The 23,612-nt window shown below is 33.8% G+C and overlaps 1 protein-coding gene across 1 annotated transcript in view; it reads left to right on the forward strand.

Annotated features, from left to right (window-relative positions):
* Positions 1-23,612, forward strand: part of Vps13c (vacuolar protein sorting 13 homolog C) — a 176,092-nt gene that overhangs the window by 15,839 nt on the left and 136,641 nt on the right. The window contains exons 3-8 of the mRNA XM_048793227.1: positions 7,509-7,552; positions 10,491-10,602; positions 11,648-11,749; positions 15,582-15,644; positions 21,460-21,525; positions 21,799-21,908. Coding sequence (XP_048649184.1) covers positions 7,509-7,552; positions 10,491-10,602; positions 11,648-11,749; positions 15,582-15,644; positions 21,460-21,525; positions 21,799-21,908 — 497 coding nt within the window. The remainder of the gene's footprint in view (positions 1-7,508; positions 7,553-10,490; positions 10,603-11,647; positions 11,750-15,581; positions 15,645-21,459; positions 21,526-21,798; positions 21,909-23,612) is intronic.

The following is a 23,612-nucleotide window of genomic DNA, read 5'->3' on the forward strand; positions in this document are numbered from 1 at the left end:
AGAATTTGTTTTATGAACGTCGCAGCACCATTATTTGGTGCATAAATATTGATAATTGTTATGTCTTGTTGGTGAATGGTTCCTTTTAACAGTATATAATGTCCTTCTTTATCCCTTTTGATTAACTTAGTCTTGGAGTCGATTTTATTCTATATGAGGATGGCCACCCCTGCTTGCTTACGAGGACCATGTGCATGGTATATTTTTTCCCAACCTTTCACCTTCAGCCTGTGTATGTCTTTTCCAATCAGATGTGTCTCCTGGAGGCAGCATATTGTTGGATTTTTTTTTTAATCCATGTTACCAGCCTATGTCGCTTTATTGGAGAGTTTAAGCCATTAACGTTTAGAGTTACTATTGATATATGGTTTGTACTTCCAGCCATGTTTGATTATTTATCTTTTTTTTTTTTTAATTTAGTTTGTATCTCCATGATTAGCTTTCCCCCCGCCCTCTGTCTTTACTGAGTTACTTCCCACTGTTGGTTTTGGTTATTGTTTTTCATTTCTTCCTCGTGTAGTGTTTTGCTCAAGATGCTTTGCAGTGCTGGTTTTCTGGCTGCAAATTCTTTTCACTTTTGTTTATCATGAAAAATTTTTATTTCGTTGTCGTACCTGAAGCTTAATTTTTACTGGATACAAAATTTTTGGTTGGCATCCATTGTCTTTCAGTGTTTGAAATACGTTGTTCCAGGATCTTTTCGCCTTCAGCGTCTGTGATGAAAAATCTGTTGTTAACCTTATTGGTTTACCCCTGAATGTAATCTGCCTCCTTTCTCTTGTAGCTTTTAATATTTTCTCTTTGTTCTGTATATTGGATATCTTCATAACAATGTGTCTTAGCGTTGGTCTACTGTGATTTTGTTTGCTCGGTGTCCTGTATGCATCGACAATTTGTATATCCGTTTCCTTTTTTATTTCTGGAAAGTTTTCTATAATTATGTCATTCAGCAGGTTGCACATTCCCTTGGTTTGAACCTCTATACCTTCCTCTATCCCGATGACTCTTAAGTTTGGTTTTTTAATGTTATCCCATATCTCTTGGTTGTTTTTCTCGTGATTTTTTACCAGCCTTTCTGAGTTGGCTAGACTCTTTTCAAGATGATATATTTTGTCTTCATTATCTGACGTTCTCGCTTCTACTTGCTCCACTCTGTTAGTGATACTCTCATTTGAGTTTTTAATTTGGTTTATAGTTTCCTTCATTTCTAGAATTATTGTTTGATTTTTTTTTATAATCTCTATCTCCTGATAAAGATGCTTATTTGCCTCTTTTATCTGTTTATGTAATTCATTTTCAATGTGTTGTTTCACTGTTTGAATTTGCTGTCTCATATCCTCTTTAAGATTCCATTCCATCTGTCTAAGGTATTCCTTGAGTTCTTTATTTGGCCATTTTTCTGATGCCTCTAGGTCCTCCTGAATATTTAGGCTGTCCTGCATTGTTTGTACTCCTTTTCTTCCTTGCTTTTTCATGCTTCTCATATTACTTCTTGTTCTGTTTGACTGCTGAGTTACTGTTTACTCCTATAAATTTATTTGATGCTTGTGAGGAAAGGTATTAGAAGGGAAGGGAAGAAGTCACTAAAGAGAATGAGAGTAAGCAGGTACAATTCAAGGAAGGGGGAATAAGGAAATTGAAAAGAAATGAAAAGAAAAAAGAAAAAAATAGAAAATAAAAAAAAATTTAAAAAAACTAATAAAAAAATAAAAATTAAAATAAAAAATAATAAAATATATTTAAAAAAATTTAAAAAATAAAAAAAATGAAAATGAAAAATAAAAACCAAAATAAAAAACAATTTAATAAATGCTGTCTTAGAGTTTGATTAACTTCTCTTCCAGTAGGTGGAGCTGTGCCCACTGGGCCAAGCTTCTCCTCGCAATACGCGGGAACCAATCACTGTGCAGCAGCTCTTCCTCCCAGACTGGGCGAGTCTCCAATCCTGAGTGCCTAGGGCCTTTTCTTGTGTCTAGTCACTTCCCCACTTTTCCTCAAGCCAGGCCCTGCTCACCGGTGACGCTCACCACAATACTGGCTACACACCAGGTCTGCTGCTCCCAGGAGCCCTATTTTCTTGAACAATTGGGCACTCTCTCCCTGTTTGCCATTCCCTCAGACCCTAAGTTTGTGGAGCTTGGGGCTGAGAACCCTCAGCGAATTTTCCTTGCCCTCCGGTAGCCACGTCCCCGGTAGCTGGTGCAAGAGACCTCAGTTGTCAGCGCTGGTGGGACTGGTAGCTGGGGGTTCCGCGCCTCGAGTCCTGCACCACTCCTGATTCCCTCGGTCTGACTATCGCTCTCACGGGAGAGCTGGGAGGGGCCCTAACGGGAAAGCTGGGAGGGGCTCTTAAGGTTTCCCTGCTGTGTGGAGAGGAAGGGCTAGTGGGTTACACACCTGTTGCTGCTGGTTTCAATGAAGTTATCTCCTCTGCCGCATTCTGGTGACGTCAGTTCTCTGCCATGGTGGTATCCCATGCAAATCGTGACAGTTCGTTCCCTTTGCTGGGTGACTGATGCAACGGGTGGGTCTTGACCGGCTCTCCGAAGCCCCGTCTCAATCCTGTGGCCACTACCTATGAAGGCTGGGTTGGTATTAATCTCCGCAGGTTCAAAGGGCCGACCAGTTGTTTCAGTGGGATCGTTTAGTGCTGAGTCACAGTGGTTTGTCTGCGAGATGCAGGCAAACGGGAGCTTGAATTCAGCCGATCTGGGCTCGGTGTCGGTTGTCATAGCTTCTTAGATCACTGTGTAACTTCATTAAGCCTCAATTTCTCTTTTTTATTATATATGTTCCACCTCCTGCCCAGGAGGCTACAAGGATTCAGTAATATAATAGATGTGAAAGTGTTTTCTAAAATATAAGTTTATGTTTTTATTGTAATTATTTCCACCCCATATTGTATCTATCCTAAATCAGTTAAGTCAATATTTATTAAGTGCCTACTATGAGGAAAATTAGTAAGAATTTCCTAAGTAGTAACCTACGAGATTTATATAAAGTTAAGTGTTAAGTATCATAAGAATGATATAGCCTAAACTTCTGTGAAAGTTCAGAAGGATTATTTTCAGCTGGAGGCATTTAGTACCAGCACTATATTTCTTACATTTTTTTTTATTGGCAATTATGTGTTTTCAAAATAATTCCTGGATTTAGGCAAAGTTGTTCCATATTATTGTCAGCTTCATTTGATTTTTATTCATAAAAATACTAACTTTATTGTTTTCTGTAATTTAGTAAGCACTTCTTTTTTTGATTATTTTCTAAGTGACTAACTTTTGGTATCATTTGGTAATTTAATGGATTTAACTTCACTTCCATCTTCCGGTTCATTAAGAAAGATTATCAGATAAGTTTTGATTCAGGATTCACTATTTTAGGATACTTCTTAAAATATTCTTCAGGATTTACTTTGATACTTTATGTGTAGCTTTCCAGTAGTATGTGTTCATCCAAAAATGTTTGTAGTTTATTCCTGAGAATTGTGTAGAGTCTTCTCTGAAACTCAGACTATACCTATTCCTTACTCTCATCCTTTAGACCTGACAGTCCAGCATAGGACACTACTTCACAGAGCTTTCCACGTTGCCCATCTTCTTGGTCTCTTTGAATGGGTTAAGATTTAAGAGCCATCTGCCTGTAGGATTGGCTTCAGTGCTTTCCTTGTTGGCAGAGTCAGGTGTATTTATCTCCAATTGTTAGTCATCATGTTTTTTTTTTTTTTTTCCCCTCTTAAGATTAAGCACTGATATTTATTCTTCCTTTAGGTTTTCAGGAGCTTCCTATGAGTGCTGCATATTCTTAGTCCTGGTGATCTGGCTTCAGCAGTAGTTACTAGGTTATCTTGAAGGAAAACTAAATCATTTTTCAGTATTCAGATAAGTATAAAATGGTTGATGTTTATTATCTGTTTTAGTTATTTTTATTTAGATGGTGGTTTTAGCATTCATAAGATATGCATGAAACTGTTGCTGTCAGAGCAGTGTGCAATGTGGTGAACATTTGCTAGACAGTGCCTTGCCTAGTTAGGGCACTCATCTGCTGGTTGAAGGAATGAATGCACTTTTACCTCTTTAGGCCAGAGCTGGTGTTAGTCTGAAATCTGCTGCTGTTCCTCCCTTCCTTTTGTTTAGGACTAGCAGCTCCTCCTTCAGTGCAAATAACTTAGATAACACTGATATGTTTTAGAGAGGAAGTGTGCATTTATTTGTTAGACTCTAGGTAGCAAAATTGATAGGTCTTTTGTTATTTTTCTGAGTCTGTAGTTAATGTGGATATTAGGGGTAGGAAAGATTTATGTGAAAATATTGATATCATATTGACATTAAAACTTGTTTTAGTTTCCCATATTGTAATTTGTACAATAATTTCATATAAAAGTAATAAAAACTAGAAAATAATGAAAACCACTATTAAAAAAGCCATCCTTAATCCCACCTCCCAGTAATAATAATTTATAATCTCTGTCAGTCTTTCTAAATAGACATGTTTAAGTCTGTTAACCAAATTGTCACATTCAGCATTGTACATCTTTGTTTTTTTTTTTAAATACTTAGTTGGACACAATACCTTTGTTTTATTTATTTATTTTTATGTGGTGCTGAGGATTGACCCCAGGGCCTTGCATGAGCTAGGCGAGCATTCTACTGCTGAGCAACAACCCCAGCCCCAAGCATTCCACATCTTTAATACCATGTATTACTTTATCAAAGAACCAAAGTTCACTGCAATGCAAACAGCTGTTTTTTGTATTTGTTACTTTGGCACCAGAGGTGAATCCAGGGGCACTCAACCACTGAGCCACATCCCTAGCTCTTTTTATTTTTTGTTTTGAGATAGGATCTTGCTAAATTGCTGAGGCTGGATTTGAACTTGCAATCCTCCTGCCTCAGCCTCCTGAGCCGCTGGGATTACAGTTGTATACCACTGCTCCTGACAAACAGCCATCTTTTTATAAGAACATTTATATTTTTACATATTATGTTAGTGCCTTAACAAGTGTTATAAAAATTTCATCTCCAATGCAGAGGACTTAGTTAACTATCTCTGGTGACACCTGAGTCACCATTTGGGAGTCTTTGAGTAGAACAGTCAAAAACTCGTAAGCAGGTTTGAAAGTCTCCACGTGGACCTTTGATCTTGTGTTTGAGTGGCTTCAAATGTGCTGTAATGTCTATGCAGATACCTTTTGTTAGTTGATGTGAGTTGCCAATTTCAGTTTAGTGTAATTCATCATGTTACAGAATTAAACTGGGAAATAGTTGTTCACTTTGTGTAATTTTAGAGCATTGTTAATACTCAAGGGTTTTTTTTTAATCCCCCACTTGCCTAACACATGCTTTCACAATCACTTCATTTTTCAGCAGTGATGGCATTCTGTCAGTTCTGCCTCTAAAATCAGTCTTCCCTGTGACTCCACCTCTATGACCTTGAAGTTATGGCCTTGTTTCAAGTTTTAATTTCTCTTTAGAATATTCTAGAAGATGCTTGACTGCCTGTATTTTTCCCCCTTCCTTCCTGTTATAATGCTATAATATTTTCTACCCATTCATGAAGTTTCTTACCTCCTTCTCTTCCTTTATTGTTTTTAGCAAAGTATTTTAGAAAATTTGAAAACTGCATGTACATAGAAAATGAACTTTATTGTGTAGAAATGAGCATTGTGGGTGTCTTTTTTTTAACACTTGTTTTTGTTTGTGGGTTCTGTGTACATGCACGTGTGTGTGTATATATATAAACTTCTAAAATTGGATCAATCTGTGTGTTCTTTAGCCTTTTAAAAATCTTAGTATTATCATGTGGGATTAGGCCCCAACTTCCTTAATAAGACTCCAATAGTGCAAGAATTAAGCCAAAAATCAATAAAGGGGATAGAATCAAACTAAAAAGTTTCTTCTCAGCAAAAGAAACAGTCTGTGAGGTGTTGACATCCAGTTCGAGCCTACATCCTGGGAGCAAAGGTTTACCCCTCATACATCAGATAGAGCACTAATCTCTAGGGTATATAAAGAACTCAAAAAGCTAAGCACTGAAAAAAACAAATAACCTAGTCAACAAATGGGCCAAGGACCTGAACACATACTTCTCAGAAGATGATGTACAGTCAGTCAACAAACATATGAAAAAATGTTCATCATCTCTAGCAATCAGAGAAACTCAAATCAAAACTACTCTAAGATATCATCTCACTCCAGTCAGAATGACAGCTATTATGAAGACAAACAACAGTAAGTGTTGGCGAGGATGTGGGGAAAAAGGTACACTTATACATTGCTGGTGGGACTGCAAATTGGTACAGCCAATTTGGAAAGCAGTATGGAGATTCCTTGGAAATCTGGGAATGGAACCACCATTTGACCCAGCTATCCCTCTCCTCGGACTATACCCAAAGGACTTAAAAACAGCATACTATTGGGACACAGCCACATCAGTGTTTATAGCAGCACAATTCACAATAGCTAAACCGTGGAGCCAACCTAGATGCCCTTCAGTGGATGAGTGGATAAAAAAATGTGGCATATATACACAATGGAATTTTACTCAGCAATAAAAGAGAATAAAATCATGGCATTTGCAAGTAAATGGATGGCCTTGGAGAAGATAATGCTAAGTGAAGTTAGCCAATCCCAAAAAAACAAATGCCAAATGTTTTCTCTGATATAAGGAGGCTAATTCATCTTGGGGTAGGGAGGGGGAGTATAGGAGGAATAGATGAATTCTAGATAGGGCAGAGGGGTAGGAGGGAAAGGGAGGGGGCAGGCGATTAGCAAGGATGGTGGAATGTGATGGACATCATTATCCAAAGTACATGTATGAAGGCTCCAATTATATGTCAACATATAATTTATGTACAACAGATATATGAAAAATTGTGATATATATGTGTAATAAGAATTGTAATGCAAAAAAGGAAAAAAGTACATGTATAAAGGCATGAATTGGTGTGAACATACTTTATATACAAAGATATGAAAAATTGTGCTCTATATGTGTAATAAGAATTGTAATGCATTTCACTGTCGTATATTTAAATAAAATAAAATAAAATAAAAATCTTAGTATTGCCTGGTGTGGTGGGGCATGCCTGTAAATCCTAGCGGCTCAGGAGGCTGATTCAGGAGGATCATGACTTGAAAACCAGCCTCAGCAAAAGCGAGGCACTAAGTAACTCAGTGAGACCTTGTCTCTAAATAAAATAAAAAATAGCGCTGGGGATGTGGCTCAGTGGTCGAGTGCTCCTGAGTTTAATCCCTGATACCCCATTTCCCCACACACACAAAAAAAACCCCTAATATTTTGTGAACATTTTCCCATGTCTTTCTACATTTTTTTGCTCTGTAATACAGATGTATTATGATTTATTCTTCCTTGCTGGACACTTGGGTCTTTAGGTCCCTTCTTTGCCATGTAATCTTAACTCTTAGCATTATGTTCTTAGAATTTGGTACTTTGTCATGACAGGTTATGCTAATTGGTATTTTAATGTTGTATTTTTTCTTTTTTTACAGGTAATGTGGCTTTAGATAATCTACAGATAAAAGAAAATGCTCTGGTAAGTTTGTTTTAAACTATGCTAAAAATTCAGTTAATTTGGTAAGCTCTTAGAAACCTTTGGTTACTAGGCATCTGGTACCAGGTACAAGATAAAGTGATTGAGTCACTCAAAGCAAGATTACTTATTTAACAGTTAATGGAAAATTTGAGATTAAAGATTTGGAATATTTTTCCCCTAGTGATCAATATACTGTCTCTGAAAATGCAATGTTTTTTCTTGCCTTAATTTGACTATACAGCTTTTCAAGTCTGCATTTTTTTTTACAGAAACATTTTTCTTCAGAATTATCTTTTAAATAAGGGCTTGATTTTAAACAGTCTCCCTAGTCTTATGGTATTATGGTAATATTAAGAGCTAAAATAGTAATTTTATTCTGTGTCTTATACTTTGCGTTATTTTCTGTTTAGCTAAAAACGAGACTCACCTTCTTCCCCATTAGGTTTATATTTAGCCTATATCTGTTTCTTTGTGGCTTAAATAAGATGAGAAGTTTAGCCTGGCACACAGTAGATACTCAAAATAATTTAAAATTTTCTTTTTTTCCTTTATATAGCATGTCACAATTTTTAAAATTTCCTTTAAAAATTTAGAANGAGAGAGAGAGAGGGGGGGGGAGAGGGAGAGAGGGAGAATTTTTTAATATATATTTTTCAGTTTTCGGTGGACACAACATCTTTATTTTATTTTTTATGTGGTGCTGAGGATCAAACCCAGTGCCCCGCGCATGCCAGGCGATCGCATTACTGCTTGAGCCACATCCTCAGCCCCAGAGTGTTTATATTAGTTGTTGAATTTCTTCTCAGGTTAGAATATTATACCTTAGCTGTAGATTTTTTTTTTTTTTTAACACAATGCCTTTATTTTTATGTGGTGCTGAGGATCGGACCTGAGTCCCGCCCATGCTAGGTGAGCACTCTACCACTTAGCCACAATCCCAGCCCCTCAGCTATAGATTTTTAAAGGGGCATTTCCCACTATTTCAGTCTTATGCTCATGGAGAAGGCAGTTAAATAAATGGTTACAAGATTATGAGATAATTACAAATTGTATCAGTTATAAATATATGCAATGCCTAGTATAAAACAATAAGAATTAGAAGTGACCCAAAAGTATACTAGTATTACCTCTAAACTCCCATGACCTGGGAGCCATTTAAGAAACTCACCAGGTTTATAGGCTGAAATGAAAATAAAATCTAAATGGAGAAATAATTTGATATTTTAACCCTGGAATAGATTCCCAGGTAAAACTGTCCAGGTGACCAAAATATCACACTTTACATAGCATTATTTTATTTCCTTTTCATCTTTTTATATTGTTTATCAAGTCTTTGCACTTTGAGCATCTTCATTTAAAAATGCTAGTGTAAGTGACTTAGTCATTCACATACTAGCATGAGTTGAATCAGATTCTGTTCTCCTAAAAGTCTTGATCATCAGCACTGAGAGAACTGCAGCTTTTATCATGTTATTTTTTTTTTACAGTTATGATATGGAAGGTAGTTTACATTGGAATCTAAATAAAAAATGCAAAAGGGCTGAGGATGTGGCTCAGTGGTTGAGTGCCCCTGAATTCAATCCTGTTACCAAAATAAAACAAGCAAACAAACAAAAAAACAAAAACAAAACCATATAAAACTTCAAGGGTAGGAAAGGTTTGGACAGAATTCTAGTAGTAGTGTTGAGGGCAGACTGGGGGCTGCCTGGAGCCCTGGAAAGAGGGATAACTGGAGATGGGAAAGGATAAAGAAAGTACAAAAGACAGATTTTTTTTTCCCTTTCAAAATTTAGCTGTATTCTCTTTTCTGTCCTTTTTTCTTTTTCCTGTAGAACCCTAAATATGTAAATATTAGAGCCAGAGTTTATCTACATTGTGACAGTTTCTGTGGACTCTTTCCTGAAGGGCCTGGTACTAATACTATTGTTTCTAAGAGAGAAAATGTGTTCTGCCTTTCAAGTGACTTATAAGTAGATTTTTGGAATGTAACCAGTCTGAGTTATGTAATAATAGAGTCATATTAATATAACACCATAAAACAGTTATGACTTTCTTTTAAAGCTCACCTCTTGCTGTCCTAGCAACTTTATATACTGTCAAAGATCTATTCCTTGGGACCCTTCTCTATGTTGCTACTTCAACTCCTGGGATCTTGTACACATATTATTTTTAGAGATTTAGTTGTTGTTGTGAATATAACAGTATATGCAATATTCAGATGAGTTCTGGTTCCAGCAAACCATATTTAGTATGTAATATGTTGTATGTAATATGTAATATTTAGCAGCTCCCAGTCTGCTCTCCACACTACTACTAGAATTCTGTCCAAACCTCTCTTACCCCTGAAGTTTTATATGGTTTTGCTAATGACCTGTGTGGACTTAAGCATGTCAGTCTAACCTTTCTGGGACTGAATTTCCTTTTTTTAGGGGGAGAGGTACCAGGAATTGAACTCAGGAGCACTTTACCACTGAGCCACATCTCCAGCCCTAATTTATATTTTATTTAGAGACAGGGTCTCACTGAGTTGTTTAGTGCCTCGCTGTTGCTGAGGCTGGCTTTGAACTTGCCATCCTCCTGTCTCAGCCTCCTGAGCTGCTGGGATTACTGGCATTTGCCACCATGCCTGTTGAATTTTCTATTTTTCAAAATTGAAAAAATAGCCACTGCATTTATCCTTCAGTTTTGTAATATTAAATGAAATACTAGCTCTCAAAAAGTTTGGAGAGTATAAAGATAAAGCATAATGTGAATATTTACTTATAATGGTACTATTATATGGAAAATATCTTTGTTAACTTGAATCTTGGAGTCTTTTCATTTTTTTTCTGAGCAATGTAAACACAATATGCATGGAGAGTTTTGTTATACTTTTTTCTTAATGGAAAGTAAGAAATTTATTATCTACTTGAGCAGTCAAATAAACATTTAAGATTGAAATTATATTTCTTTAGATAAATTAACTTTGAAGATTCCTTGGAAAAACCTTTATGGAGAAGCAGTTGTTGCTACCCTCGAGGGATTATACCTGCTTGTTGTCCCTGGAGCAAGTATGTCATTTTATGTATATCAGTAACATCACAATGAAATTAATTGTTACCTAAGTAACAAAAATTGGGCTAAGTATTTTAATGTATTTAGTAAGCTAGAAGGTAATATAAATAAACTAATCACATATATTTATGCAAAATACACATCTTACATATGTATGTATGCTACATTGTCACATTTATTTATAAAATATTTTTTGTTATTGTTGAAAACAGAGTAAATTCAGCCTATTTTAAAATTATGATGTTCTCTATGTGTAATTATTTTGCATCTAACACTTCCTGTTGAGATGCATTAGACAGATTAGAGAATGTAATAAATTTAAAAGATGTACTAGATAAAAGGGTATATGTATTTTATGATTGCTGGTACATATTCTTGAATTACTTTGAAAGTCTTTTTTATCAACCTTTATTGATACCAGGTGGTATTGGATATGAAATTATTTTGGGGTTTAGTAAAATTTTTTATAACTCAGATAATAACTGACAATAGTCTGATATATTTTCTGTCTTCCTTTTGTTTCTGTTTTACTTACTTTCTCTTTTCCACCTTTTCCTCATCTTCTTTTTCCTTATAAGCTTTTCCTTCCTTCCTTCTTTTTGATGTTTTATAAGAAAATGGTCTTCATTAATGTTTAAACATTTTGTAAAACTAAGAATGCAGAAGTTGGGGCTGGGGTTGGGGCTCAGCGGTAGAAAGCTCGTCTAGCACATGCGAGGCCCTAGGTTCAATCCTCAGCACAACATAAAAATAAATAAATAAATATATTGTGTCCACCTAAAAAAACCTAAAAAAAATGTATGTATGTATGTATATGTGCATATATATATATATATATATATATATATATATATATGTAATTTTTTTTAAAGATATTATGTCCAACTATAACTAAAAAATAAATATTAAAAAAAGAATGCAGAAGTGTTTTTCAGGTTTAAAAACAATTTTTGTATATGATTTATGCAATTAGGCTGAAATTTTTCCACTTAATTACTTACTAAATCCACTTCTTCTTATACAATTAACTGTGTATTTTAGGTATTAAGTATGATGCTGAGAAGGAAGACAAATCTTTGCAGGATATTAAGCAGAAAGAACTTTCCCGAATTGAAGAAGCCCTTCAAAAAGCAGCAGAGAAAGGTATAGTAAATTTATGTTTTAGGTAATATAAATATTCCTATATATTTTAGATATATTTAATGCCCTTTAAAGAGGATGCTTTCATAAGCCTTCTTAAGCTGTAGTTCTAAAGAATCTTCTTTTAAAATTATATTTCAAGATGTTGATTATAAACTTTTAAAGAACTACATTTAAGACTTGACTTTTTCTGTGTGATTTTTCTCTCTCTGCCAGTTTGTTTTTCACACTTTTCTTAACCAGTCATTTTTACTATGCTATCAGAAGACTTTCAAATTCTATAAATTCCTGCAGTTTTGGTCAAGCCCTAAGAATTTCTTTGGATGCATTTTTACCTGTGTTCTTGCAAGATAATGAGTTTAAGTACATTATTACAGTGAAATATGTTCAGTAGAAATTCTCTTGTCATTCTAGTTCTAGTTGTCTCTCTTGATATTGTTTGGGATATTTAAAAAAATTTGACTCTTTCAGTATCAATGTTTAAATATCTTGCTTTAAGTTTTAATTTTTGTTTTTATTGAAAGAGATCTGATGATTTGATGGTTTAAATTTTGATTTTGGCTTATAATGTAAGAATGATGAGAAAAAAGTCTGTAGAGTGATGAGTTGGACTTTGCTAAACATTCAGTTTATTTCTTACTATATTGAGATAAATTATTTTTCCTTAATTGTTAAGAAATATAGTAACCTCAATTTGCATTTCAGTATTCTTTTCTAATTTTTGTGGATATAGGTCACATATTCATATTATAGTAGTCATGTGAATGATAAAAGATAACCCTGACCTTTAGATGCTTTACATTTTGACATTATTAATTAATAGTTATTGCTTAGTTGCTTCTTTTCAGACTTATTTTTCTACTTCTTTCTTGATTTTAAAAGCATGAAAGCACTATTGCACACATGTAGGGACTCAGGAAGAAGAGAAGATGATTAAAGTGTAAACAGCAGTACATGAAAGTAAAAATAAAATCCTCATGCTGATTTGCTCTAAAAAAGTATTTTTATTTATTTCACTTGCTAAACTGGAGTGTTGCTTAATATTATGGAAAAAAATGAAAATATAACTGTGATTTCATTTTTGAAGATTTAGCTTTAACAAACTCTTTGATAGTTTTTTCCTTTCATTTCACTGGAGTGAGTTTATTTTCTTGTGAAGGCTATCATAAAGGGAAAGCTTAATCCATAGTAAAGTCAGAAGATTACTAAATGCTAGATTCTATATCTGCAATGTTAATTTTATCAAAGTAATATATTTGCACACTTAAAAATGAAATAGTTTTGCCAAAAAAACTTAGGATAAAAAATGGTAGTCCCCTTTTACTACTCTTCTGACCTGCTCCTTAAAGGGAACTGTATTTTTTTGCAATATTAACATTCTATCATTATCTATTTTATTAATCTAAGGAATTATCTAGGACTTCCAAGATAATTAGTAGTTAAGGAGTTTATGTCTTTGTCTCCTTTCACCACAGATTTCTTCTTCTCATAATATGGATATATCATAGTTTTTGGCCAACTACTGATGATATTTACATTATTAGGGCATTATGATATACTATGATTATATCTTCTTTCTTATGCAGTCTTTGTTTTTTTTCTTGAATTGTAAGAGCTTTCTTTTTTATTTGCTTATACACATACACACTCACATACACATATTTATTTGAACTGGGGATTGAATCCAGGGCATCTGGTATGCTAGACATGCGCTCTACCACTGAGCTATAGCCCCAGCCCATGAGTTGCCCAAACCCATCTGTTGGCTCTCTCCACCTACCCCTTTTTTTTCTTGAGTTCTTCCTCTGCACTGGTTGCTTTTAGGCCAGCTACACAGTTTTCATCTTGGGACCAATCCTCCTTGCTTCTCTGTGTTTAATTCACTCTTACTTGGGTCTTGGGTCTTTTTCTTTTTTCTAAAATTACTCCTTTTTTTTTTTTTTCTGGAGCACATCTAATAGTTTTTAAGTAAGTATGCACTGCATATAATTTTGACAATTCTTTCAGAGCTGGATGCCTATATGATTTACTTTTCTACTTATGTTGTCTGGGGATACAATGCTAGGTTAAAAATTAGAATTTTTAAGGCAATATCCTCTAGTATCAGTATCCTGGATAGTTTCATGCCAGTCTGCTCTACACATTGTTGGAAACACAAAAATTAGAAAATCCTTGGACTTGAGTATCAAGGACTTTACATTTTAACTGAGCAAATAAGACATAATGATAACTAGGATAAAGTGTTGAGTTCCATCAAAGAGGTACAGATAGAATGTTAAGAGCATTCAGAATGAACATTCTGGGTTCAGCCAAAGAGATCAGGGCAGATGCTATGAAGTTATATATCCAGCCGAATGTTAACAATATGGAAAGGAGAGTGGATAGTGAAGACGGAAAGTGTAGAGTATCTGTGGAGAACAGCTGACACTTTGGGAGTTTGTTGTGGTGTGTTTGGATATAAGGTTGGAAAGCTAAGTGTAGGTAAATTTGAAGAGATTTAAATGTCCTTATGATGATGATAAAATGATACTGACAATGATAGCTGACACTTATTGAACACTTAATATTTTCCAGTCACTCTTCCAAGTGTTTTCTATGAATTAACTCATTTAATAGGTGCTGTTATTGTTTCCATTTTATGGGGGAGTATGTTGAAAGTTACATAATTTGTTCTAAATCACATAGGGAAAGAATGGCAGAGCTAGGGTTGAATCCAGTCTGGCTGTAGATCGTATATTCTTAACTCTGCAATAGTGAACTTTAGTCTGTAGCCAGTGGGGGAGTTAGTAACTTTTCTCCTTTCCCTTTTTTAGTAATATAGGGAATTGGCCACAGTGGGTATGCCTGTAATTCCAGTAGCTCTGGAGACTGAGGCAGGAGGGTGGTAAGTTCAAAGCCACCCTCAGCAACTTAGCGAGGCCCTGTCTCAAAAATAAAAAAATTTAAAAAGGGTTGGGGCTGGAGTTGTGGCTCAGTGGTAGAGCACTTGCCTAGCATTTGCAAGGCACTGGGTTCGATTCTCAGCAACATATTAAAAAGTAAATAAAAAATAAAGGTATTGTGTCCAGCTAAAAATATTGTGTACAGCTAAAAATATTAAAAAAAAAAAAAAAGGGCTGGGGATGTGGCCCAGTGGTTAAATGCCCTTGGGTTCAATCCCTGCTATTAAAAAAAAGAGAGAGAGAGAGAGAGAGAGAGAGAGAGAGAGAGAAAGAGAAAGAGAAAGAAAAGAAATCTAGGAAGCCACTAATCAGAGCATCAGAGCTGTGATTTTGGAGGTTAAACTTGCAGTGTCTAGGTTAGGTTGGATTTGGGACAGAAATAGTGAATGCTATATAGCCATCATTAATAAGAATGAATATAGAGGGTTCTTGAGTGTATCTGAAGCAGAGGACTAAAGTAAAATGAAGTCATTTCACCTAACTCAATGTCAAATATTACATAATATTTTTTTTCCAAAAAATGAGCAAAATGGCAGGCAAAAAGAGAACCAAAAAGCAAATTTTTGTTCTATTTGAAATTTTGTTAAAGATTTCAAGGAGCATTAACTATAATTGATATTTGCCTACCTTGCTTAATTTGAAATAAGAAATTATAATTTTAATTATTAAGAATTTTTGTTTTAATATTATGAAAACAAAGTTTGTATGTTGAAAGAATAAGAATGGTGTTACTGTGAATATTAGAAATAAGTGGTTTTGTTGTCATTAATTTTATTTATCTTGCTACATGATTTCTAATTCTATAAAATTAGGTTTAGGTATATCTTACATTTGAGATTAAAGGTGTCTTTTAAATGCTTTGCATTTTGGTTATTGCTGCCATGCGGATGCAGGCGCACATTCAGGGGAGTTCATATATGGCTTGGAAAACTTTGTTTACAAGGACGTCAAGCCTGGTGGGTATGCATGATTAATTATATTCAACTATATACAAATATATTTTTATTCGTGCTTGTGTATAGTGAAGTCCATTTGACGGTGTGCCATCCTTTAGAAAAATATGGAAATGTAATTTATGTCTTCACCGTTTACCATCTTCCCTTTTCCCTACCTTCTGCATCCATCCATTCATTCATTCACTAAGTATTTGAGTGTCTTCTTGTGGCAAGTACATTGATGTCTAGGTTAGGTTAGATTTGGGACAGAAATAGTAAATGCTATATAGCCATCATTAATAACAATGAATATAAAAGATTCTTGAGTGTATCTGAAGCAGGGGACTAAAGCCAGATATGCATGGGTATACAAACATGATTCACTGCTCTTGGGAATCTCTCAGTTTGATCTACATATGTCAATTTTGGACTGCCTTTTTTTCTGATACAGTAATAATTTCTGAATTAAGCAGTTCCTCTCTCCTGCAGCAGTGATTTTCAAACTTTTAAAAAGCAATAAAGTGGATTTTGTTTTCAGAGGCGGGAGAGAACAAGACTTTAATCAGAACCTTGATAAGTACTTGTGTTTCTGCTCATATCCTTCTGGATTGTTCACCTTTGTAGTAACTCCAGAGACACCTCTAGACTACTGTCCTATTCAGCATATTGAGATTTGAAACTTCACAAAGGCAAAGTGAAGGCCATTTGCTTTAGGATTTATAGTAGGATTCTTTTATATACTAGGAAGTTGTCCAAATATAGCAATCATTTAAAAATTAATACTTTGATTTATTGAACTTTGTGTAAGTCTTCAGGAACTTTCTATATTAATTTAATGATGAATGAATGGCAAGTGCGTTTTATATTTTGTATTTTATTTATTTATATTTGGATTAGTCACATTTCTTTTTTAAAAATTTATTGATTTTTAAAAAAATAAACAACAGCAGAATGCATTACAAATTTTATTACACATATATAGTACATCTTTTCATATCTCTGGTTGTATATAAAGTATGTTGGCACCAATTCATGTCTTCATACATGTACTTTGGGTAATGATTTCCATCACATTCCATCATCCTTGCTAATCCCCTGCCCCCTCCCTTTCCCTCCAACTCCTCTGCCCTATTTAGAGTTCGTCTATTCCTCCCATGCTCCCCATCCCTACCCCAAGATGAATCAGCCTTCTTATATCAGAGAAAACATTCGGCATTTGTTTTTTGGGGATTGGCTAACTTCACTTAGCATTATCTTCTCCAGCACCATCAATTTACCTGCAAATGCCATGATTTTATTTTCTTTTATTGCTGAGTAAAATTCCATTGTGTGCATATGCCACATTTTTTTTTATCCATTCATCTACTGAAGGGCATCTAGGTTGCCTCCACAGTTTAGCTATTGTGAATTTTGCTGCTATAAACATTGATGGGGCTGTGTCCCTGTAGTATGCTGTTTTTGAGTCCTTTGGGTATATATAGACTGGTAGAGCACTTGCCTAGCATTTGCAAGGCACTGGGTCAAATGGTGGTTTCATTCCCAGATTTCCAAGGAAACTCCATACTGCTTTGTATTTTGTATTTTAAACATTAAACATTCTGTTAGAGTTACATCTGCAACTATCGACTTCTTTAATATGTAGATTCATTTTGATAAATGGAAGAAGAATTTGCATGGCAGATTCACAGCATTAAGTACCTTGAAAGCAGTTTCCCTTCTAACATATTTACCCCTTTAATAAGTGTGTTTGACTATGTTGTCTTATAGTTACTTTAATATAAAAGATATCATGGAGATACATACTGTGTAATTTTGTAGGCTATAATTGAACCAGTTTTCTGTAGTTTGCTACTGTGTTTTCTGATCCTTTTAGAAGTAACCTACCCCTAACATATAAATGAATTCCAGTGACCCATTCAAATATCTTAACAAAATCTCTGGGCATTGTTAAAAAATAGCAGAACAAGGACACTTATAAAGGAAAACCTAATTAAGTTGCTAATTAATTCAGTTTCCTTTTTTTAAAAAAATCCTTCTTTTTAGTTATACATGACAGTAAAATGTATTTTGACATATCGTACATACATGAAGTATAACTTCCTGTTCTTGCGGTTCTACATGATGTGGAGTTACACTGGTCATGTATTCATATATGGACCTAGGAAAGTTATATCAGATTCATTTTAGTATCTTTCCCATTCCTATCCCCCTATTGAAACTCTACCCATCCAGTGAACCTCCCCCCATCCCAGTGAACCTTCATTCCTTCCTCTGCCCTTTTTAAAAGGTGCATTAGCATGGATTAAAATGAGGCTCAGAATGTTGGTGATTCTACAATGACAATAGTTAATTTTGTTTATGATATCTTCATTGGCTAGGATTTAATATATACTTCATAATAATTTCCTCTTTTTAGTTTCTGAGTGTATATTCTTTCCTCATTTGAATTTAGTTTTTTATTGTCATTGTTTCTGTTTTTCTTACCTTAGAGCGGTGGTTCTTGAAACAGTTTCATAATAATCCTATGACATTATTGGATTTTTAACTGTGCTGACATTTGCATTGCTTGTACAGAGGCAGAGGTTAATAAAATTGCTGGCTGCCTTAGTGTGATTCAAGACAGTACACCAGACTGTACTGGTAGTCATTATATTCTTCACTACCATCCACTCAGAGTACACAAAAACCAAAATAAATGTCAATTTTACTGGAAACCTTTCTTTATATATTAGGAAAAATTTAATATTAATGAACTTTAACTCTTGAGTGTATGTCTCTTTAGTATTCCATGAAACAAAAGAGAATAAAAACACTTCTGCACACAGAAGGATGTTGACTATCTCAAGGAAAAGAAGTTGCATTTGATTGAGTTATGAGCTGAACTAGTTGCTTTTTTAAGAAGGTTATTTTTACTTGACAGAATGCTGTCATTCAGATTTGGATATGTGGTAGACACTTCAGCAAAACAACTTTAAGTAAAATCAACTAGTAATATTTGTTGCTAATGATAAAATTTGAGCTTTTTGAGGAGAAATTAGAACTTTAGAAAACTTGTATTTGTCACCTTGAGCTGGGCAGCTTCCCAGTCTTTAAAGACTTTCTGATGAGATTCATGCTGATCTTAACAAATGTGACTTCTGATGTTAAGTAATGAAATGATTCGATATTTGGAAGATTTGCCTAATTCAGTTAAGCAAAATTTCTGTATTAACAATGAATGATAAAAGGTCATGCATGTGTAAAAGGCTCATTTAAAATGTAAGATGGGCCATTGATTTTTTTTGGAGGAAAAATTCATTTACAAGGTTTCATATTCCATGATGGATCTACCTTTTACAAACTGCCATTTGTTGAATTTTGATGTCATGTTCGTAGATATGAAAAGGCCTTGAAAATACTCTTCCCTTTTCTGGTTGTATATCTGTAGTTAAATCAGACTTTAATAATATACTTCTCCAAAACCACATACCTCAACAGATTAAAGACAGAAGGTGGTATGTGAATCCAGCTGTCTTCTCCTAAGCCATATATTAAAGGGATTTGTAAGAAAGCAAAGTGATTATGAGTCTTCGTACTATAATTGCTTGGAAATATGTAATTATTTTTCTTAACTATATGCTATCTATGTGATGATGAAATGGTTTGTTGATTTTAATTGAATTAACAAAAATATTTTAAAAAATTCTCAATTTCTGGTATGGTAAATATCAATAGTTATAATCCATATAAACGAAAAGCACTTTAGAATCTTTAGGTTTTAAGTGTGACAAAGGGTTCCAAGATCAAGATATTTGGAAACTACTTTAGAGTATGATTGAGAATCATCATTTACTGTTCATCATATTTATTAGACTATTTCTTTAAAGAGCTATGCAGTGCTCAGCTTAGTTTTGAACCTATTTGGAAAGGTCTAACATGGTGCATCTAACATTGGATCAAAAACAGAACATAGGGATAGAACAAATGTGTAACTAGAAAGACGACAAGTTAGATCTGAAGAGAATCAGAATCTGTCTCTAAAAGCAATTCTAGCCAAATGAAATTGTTTTGGGGGGCTATTCTGATTTGTCCTTTTTCAAATGGTATTTCTTGGAGAACTCAGTCTCATAAATAAACTCAGTATGTTTAATTTATGACTGGAATAAAATTAGGGACTGTCCTTGTGGCAAAAAACAATGATATTAGAACTGTCCAGATTCTTTTTTTTTTTAAAGAGAGAAGAGAGGAGAGAGAGGAGAGAGAGAGAGAGAGAGAGAGAGAGAGAGAGAGAGAAAATTTTTTAATATTGATTTTTTAGTTTTTGGTGGACACAACATCTTTATTTTATTTTTATGTGGTGCTTAGGATCGAACCCAGCGCCCCGCGCATGCCAGGCGAGCACGCAACCGCTTGAGCCACATCACCAGCCCTAGATTCTTTTATATATTTATTAAATATTTTTTTTCTTGAAACTCAGGTTTTAGTCTTGTAATTAGAATTTGATTCTTAACTTTACAGTAGAGAAGTTTGCAGGTATAAAGAACAAATTGGAAATTTCAAGCTAAATTTCACATGTATTCTCTGAAATTTAAATAATATTGAGTTTGTATTTTATTAGAATGTTCAAGTATAGATTTTAAAAATTCATTTGAACAGGTATATATTGTGTACTTTATGCCCAGACATTAATTAATCCCTGTCCTAAAGGAAGCTTCCTGCCTGGTGGCAAGAGAATTGTACAGATGCTTCAAATACAGTGTAATCATTGTTTATTGGAATTTTATATAAGATGCAGATCCTAGAGCTGCTTTGAGGAGTTTAAAAGGTTTCATAATAAGCAGCAGAGCTGGACCTGAGATTTGGAAACCTAGAAGTTTGCCTAGTAAAAAAATTCAGGAAAGGCAGCCCAAGTTTAGGGAACCATGTGTAGAAAGGCATTAGGCATTAGAAAGTATGGCTTGTTTTGGAAAGTTGAAGTATTTTTTTGGTAGTTTCTAGTACAAGGATGAATGGCAGGACCTTTTGTGCCATGCAGATACTTTTTGATTTTATATGGCTGGCTTCAGAGAGCCTCTAAATGATTTTGAAGACGGGATTAACAATCTGTGAGTAATATTTTAGAAGACATTCTGGTAGCAGTGTGGAAGGACCTTAAATAGGAGATAAGGATGGAGATTAGAGGACAGGAGACCATTCAGAGACTGCCTCAGAGTTCTAGAAGTGACACCTAGTAGGCAATTGAATATAAAGATTTGGAAATTGGGTAAGACAGGTGTTGGATAACACCAAAATACACTGAGGCAGTGCCAAATAAAAAGAGGATATAATTTTAAAGTAATAACAACTAATTTAAAAACAGTTCAATGTATAGTTTATGCTCTTATATTGTTTATATCTTTAACTAATTAAATAATTTTGTTTTTGAAGTATAGCATCCAGAGGAGTTCATCTGTTGGCAACATACTCATTCATTTCATTTATGTTCCTTTTGTCATTATTACATTTCCAATATTTTGATTACAGACTCAAATTGAAATGAAATTTCGTATTGTAAAGTTATATATATTACAGAGATCATTGCAAATGGATAGTTTATCCAGTTTTTTTTTTTATAATTTCACCTGCCAAATTATTTTGTAGATTAAAGTAGGTTATTCTTTACTGAAGAATGTTTTTCTAGACCAAAGAAAGTTTGTGAATCTGTGTTTGTATTAAAATAATAGATCAGTTTAGAATAAGGTAAAGTAAGTTGTACCAGAATTTGCTCTCAGGAAGAATTCTCTTATTTTCTTTTCTGTCCTCTTGTCTGCTAACATGAATTTTATCCTTTTCTCACTAAAATGCTTCCACTGAGAAGGACGTAAGCGTAAAAAGCACAAAAAACATTTTAAGAAACGTTTTAAAGGTCTTGATCGCTCAAAAGGTAGGTAAAAGTAGTTTTTATGCCATGTGTTGTTTATACACACTGCCACTTGATTTCTGTGTTGGAAGGCAAAATTAATGTTAGATTACAGTTTAACTTCAAAAGTAAGTTTTAAGTTGAAATGCATATTAAAATCTAAAATCTAAAAAAAAATAAAGACACTAGAATAGGCATAATTTCCATTGAGTAGTATCCTAGCTCTCCTTTGGTCATTGCTTGTAATGTATGTGTGAATTTCAATTCTTCAGCTTGTATTTTTCTATTTTTTAACAGATAAGCCAAAAGAAGCCAAAAAGGATACATTTTTGGAAAAATTGGCAACACAAGTAATAAAAAATGTACAAGTAAAAATCACAGATATTCACATTAAATATGAAGATGATGTAAGTTATTTCAGATTATTTGGTTTAAGATAGTAATTAGATATAATATTTAATGATTTCTTCATTTTTCATATAGGGATTACTTGTACCCAATTTAAATCTAAGATTGATTTCTGTCTTTGAAGTATGTTATCATATCTCCTGTGGTGGGCTGCTTTTATTTGCCATCTCCAGATGTAAATATAGCATAAAATTATCATGTGGATTGACCTCTATTTTTTTTTAAAATTTGTTTTATGTGTTAATAATACTTATAATGTTAAATAACTACTTTTCTTTTTATATTGACAATAAAATTAGTTCCAAAAGGTGATGAAATAATCAGTGGTCATGGTAGTTGGCAGAAAGGGGTCTAAAACCCTCCTCACTTGACTACAGTCTTGTTCTCTTTACATTTCATATAGTTGAACTACTCACAGCTACTTACAATATATTTATAAACCAAACTTTACTTAAAACCAAAGGTTAATATCAGTTGATTAATAACTGTGTGTATGATTAGTTTAGTTAAAATGAGATCCCTTGATCTTAATATGTATTGTTCTTTAAAAGTTTGAAACATATGAAAGAAGCCTTAAATTTTGTCATTGACCTAGGAAATTAGAAATGTTATTCCATCTCTTCTAAAAATGAATTTGCATTTTTATATTAAATTTGTCTTAAGTTTGAATTGAATTAAAGCAGTGTGGACATACTAGAGTTTATTTTCCTTCCCCAGTCCTCTGTATAACTTAGTATTTAGTAAGACACACTTGTAGTTTTTTTTTTAAATTATATTTTATATTGATATTATCTTTTTGGTTTTAAGGTGTTATTAAAGTGAATTTTGTTAACAAACATTTAACAGAAATCTAACTTCTAATGTCCATGTTCATAACAAACTCAGGAAAATGTGCTCAGCACATCATGGAAGTAAAAGAATTATTGCTGAAACTATGTGGAGAAATGGGGACCCTTATACACTGTTGGTGGGAATATAAATTATACCTAATTTTGGAAAACTGTGGAGGTTTCCTTCAAAAATGAAAAATAGAATTACCATAAGATACAGCAGTTCTGTTTCTGGGTATATATTAAAAGAAACTGAAATAAGTATTTGGAAGAGATGTCAGCAGTTACATATTTATTCTAGTGCTATTCATAGTAGCTAAGATATGGAGCAATTGAAGTGCCTCTCAGTGGATAAAGGGAATGTTGTACACAGGAAATACTGTTCAGCCTTAAAAAAAGAAGGCAGTTTTGTCATTTGCAGCAATATGGATGGAACTGGAAATCATTACATTAAATGAAATAGGCTGTATTGAAAGACAAATACTGCAAGATAGATGGAATCTAAAAAAACTGAACTCAGAAGTAGAGAGTAAAAGGATGGTTTACAGAAATTGGGGACAGAAAGAGAAGAGGTGGGTCAGAGGGTACAGAGGTTTGGTTAGATAGGAGGACTAAGTTCTGGTATTCTGTTGTACTGTAAGTTTATTATAGTTAATAATAACAATGTATATTTCAAAATTATAAGAATAGATTTTAAATGTTCTCATCAGAAATAAACGGTAAGTATATGAAGTGGTGGGTATGTTAGTTACTTCGATTCTTACATATTGTACTCCATAAATATGTAATTTTTATTTGTCAATTAAAAAACAAAAACCTCCTAATGACATATTAGTGAATGGGAACATTAATTTGAATCTAAACTGAGCTGTC

This window comes from Marmota marmota, unplaced genomic scaffold (assembly GCF_001458135.2).
Source record: "Marmota marmota marmota unplaced genomic scaffold, marMar, whole genome shotgun sequence".
Taxonomy (NCBI): domain Eukaryota; kingdom Metazoa; phylum Chordata; class Mammalia; order Rodentia; family Sciuridae; genus Marmota; species Marmota marmota.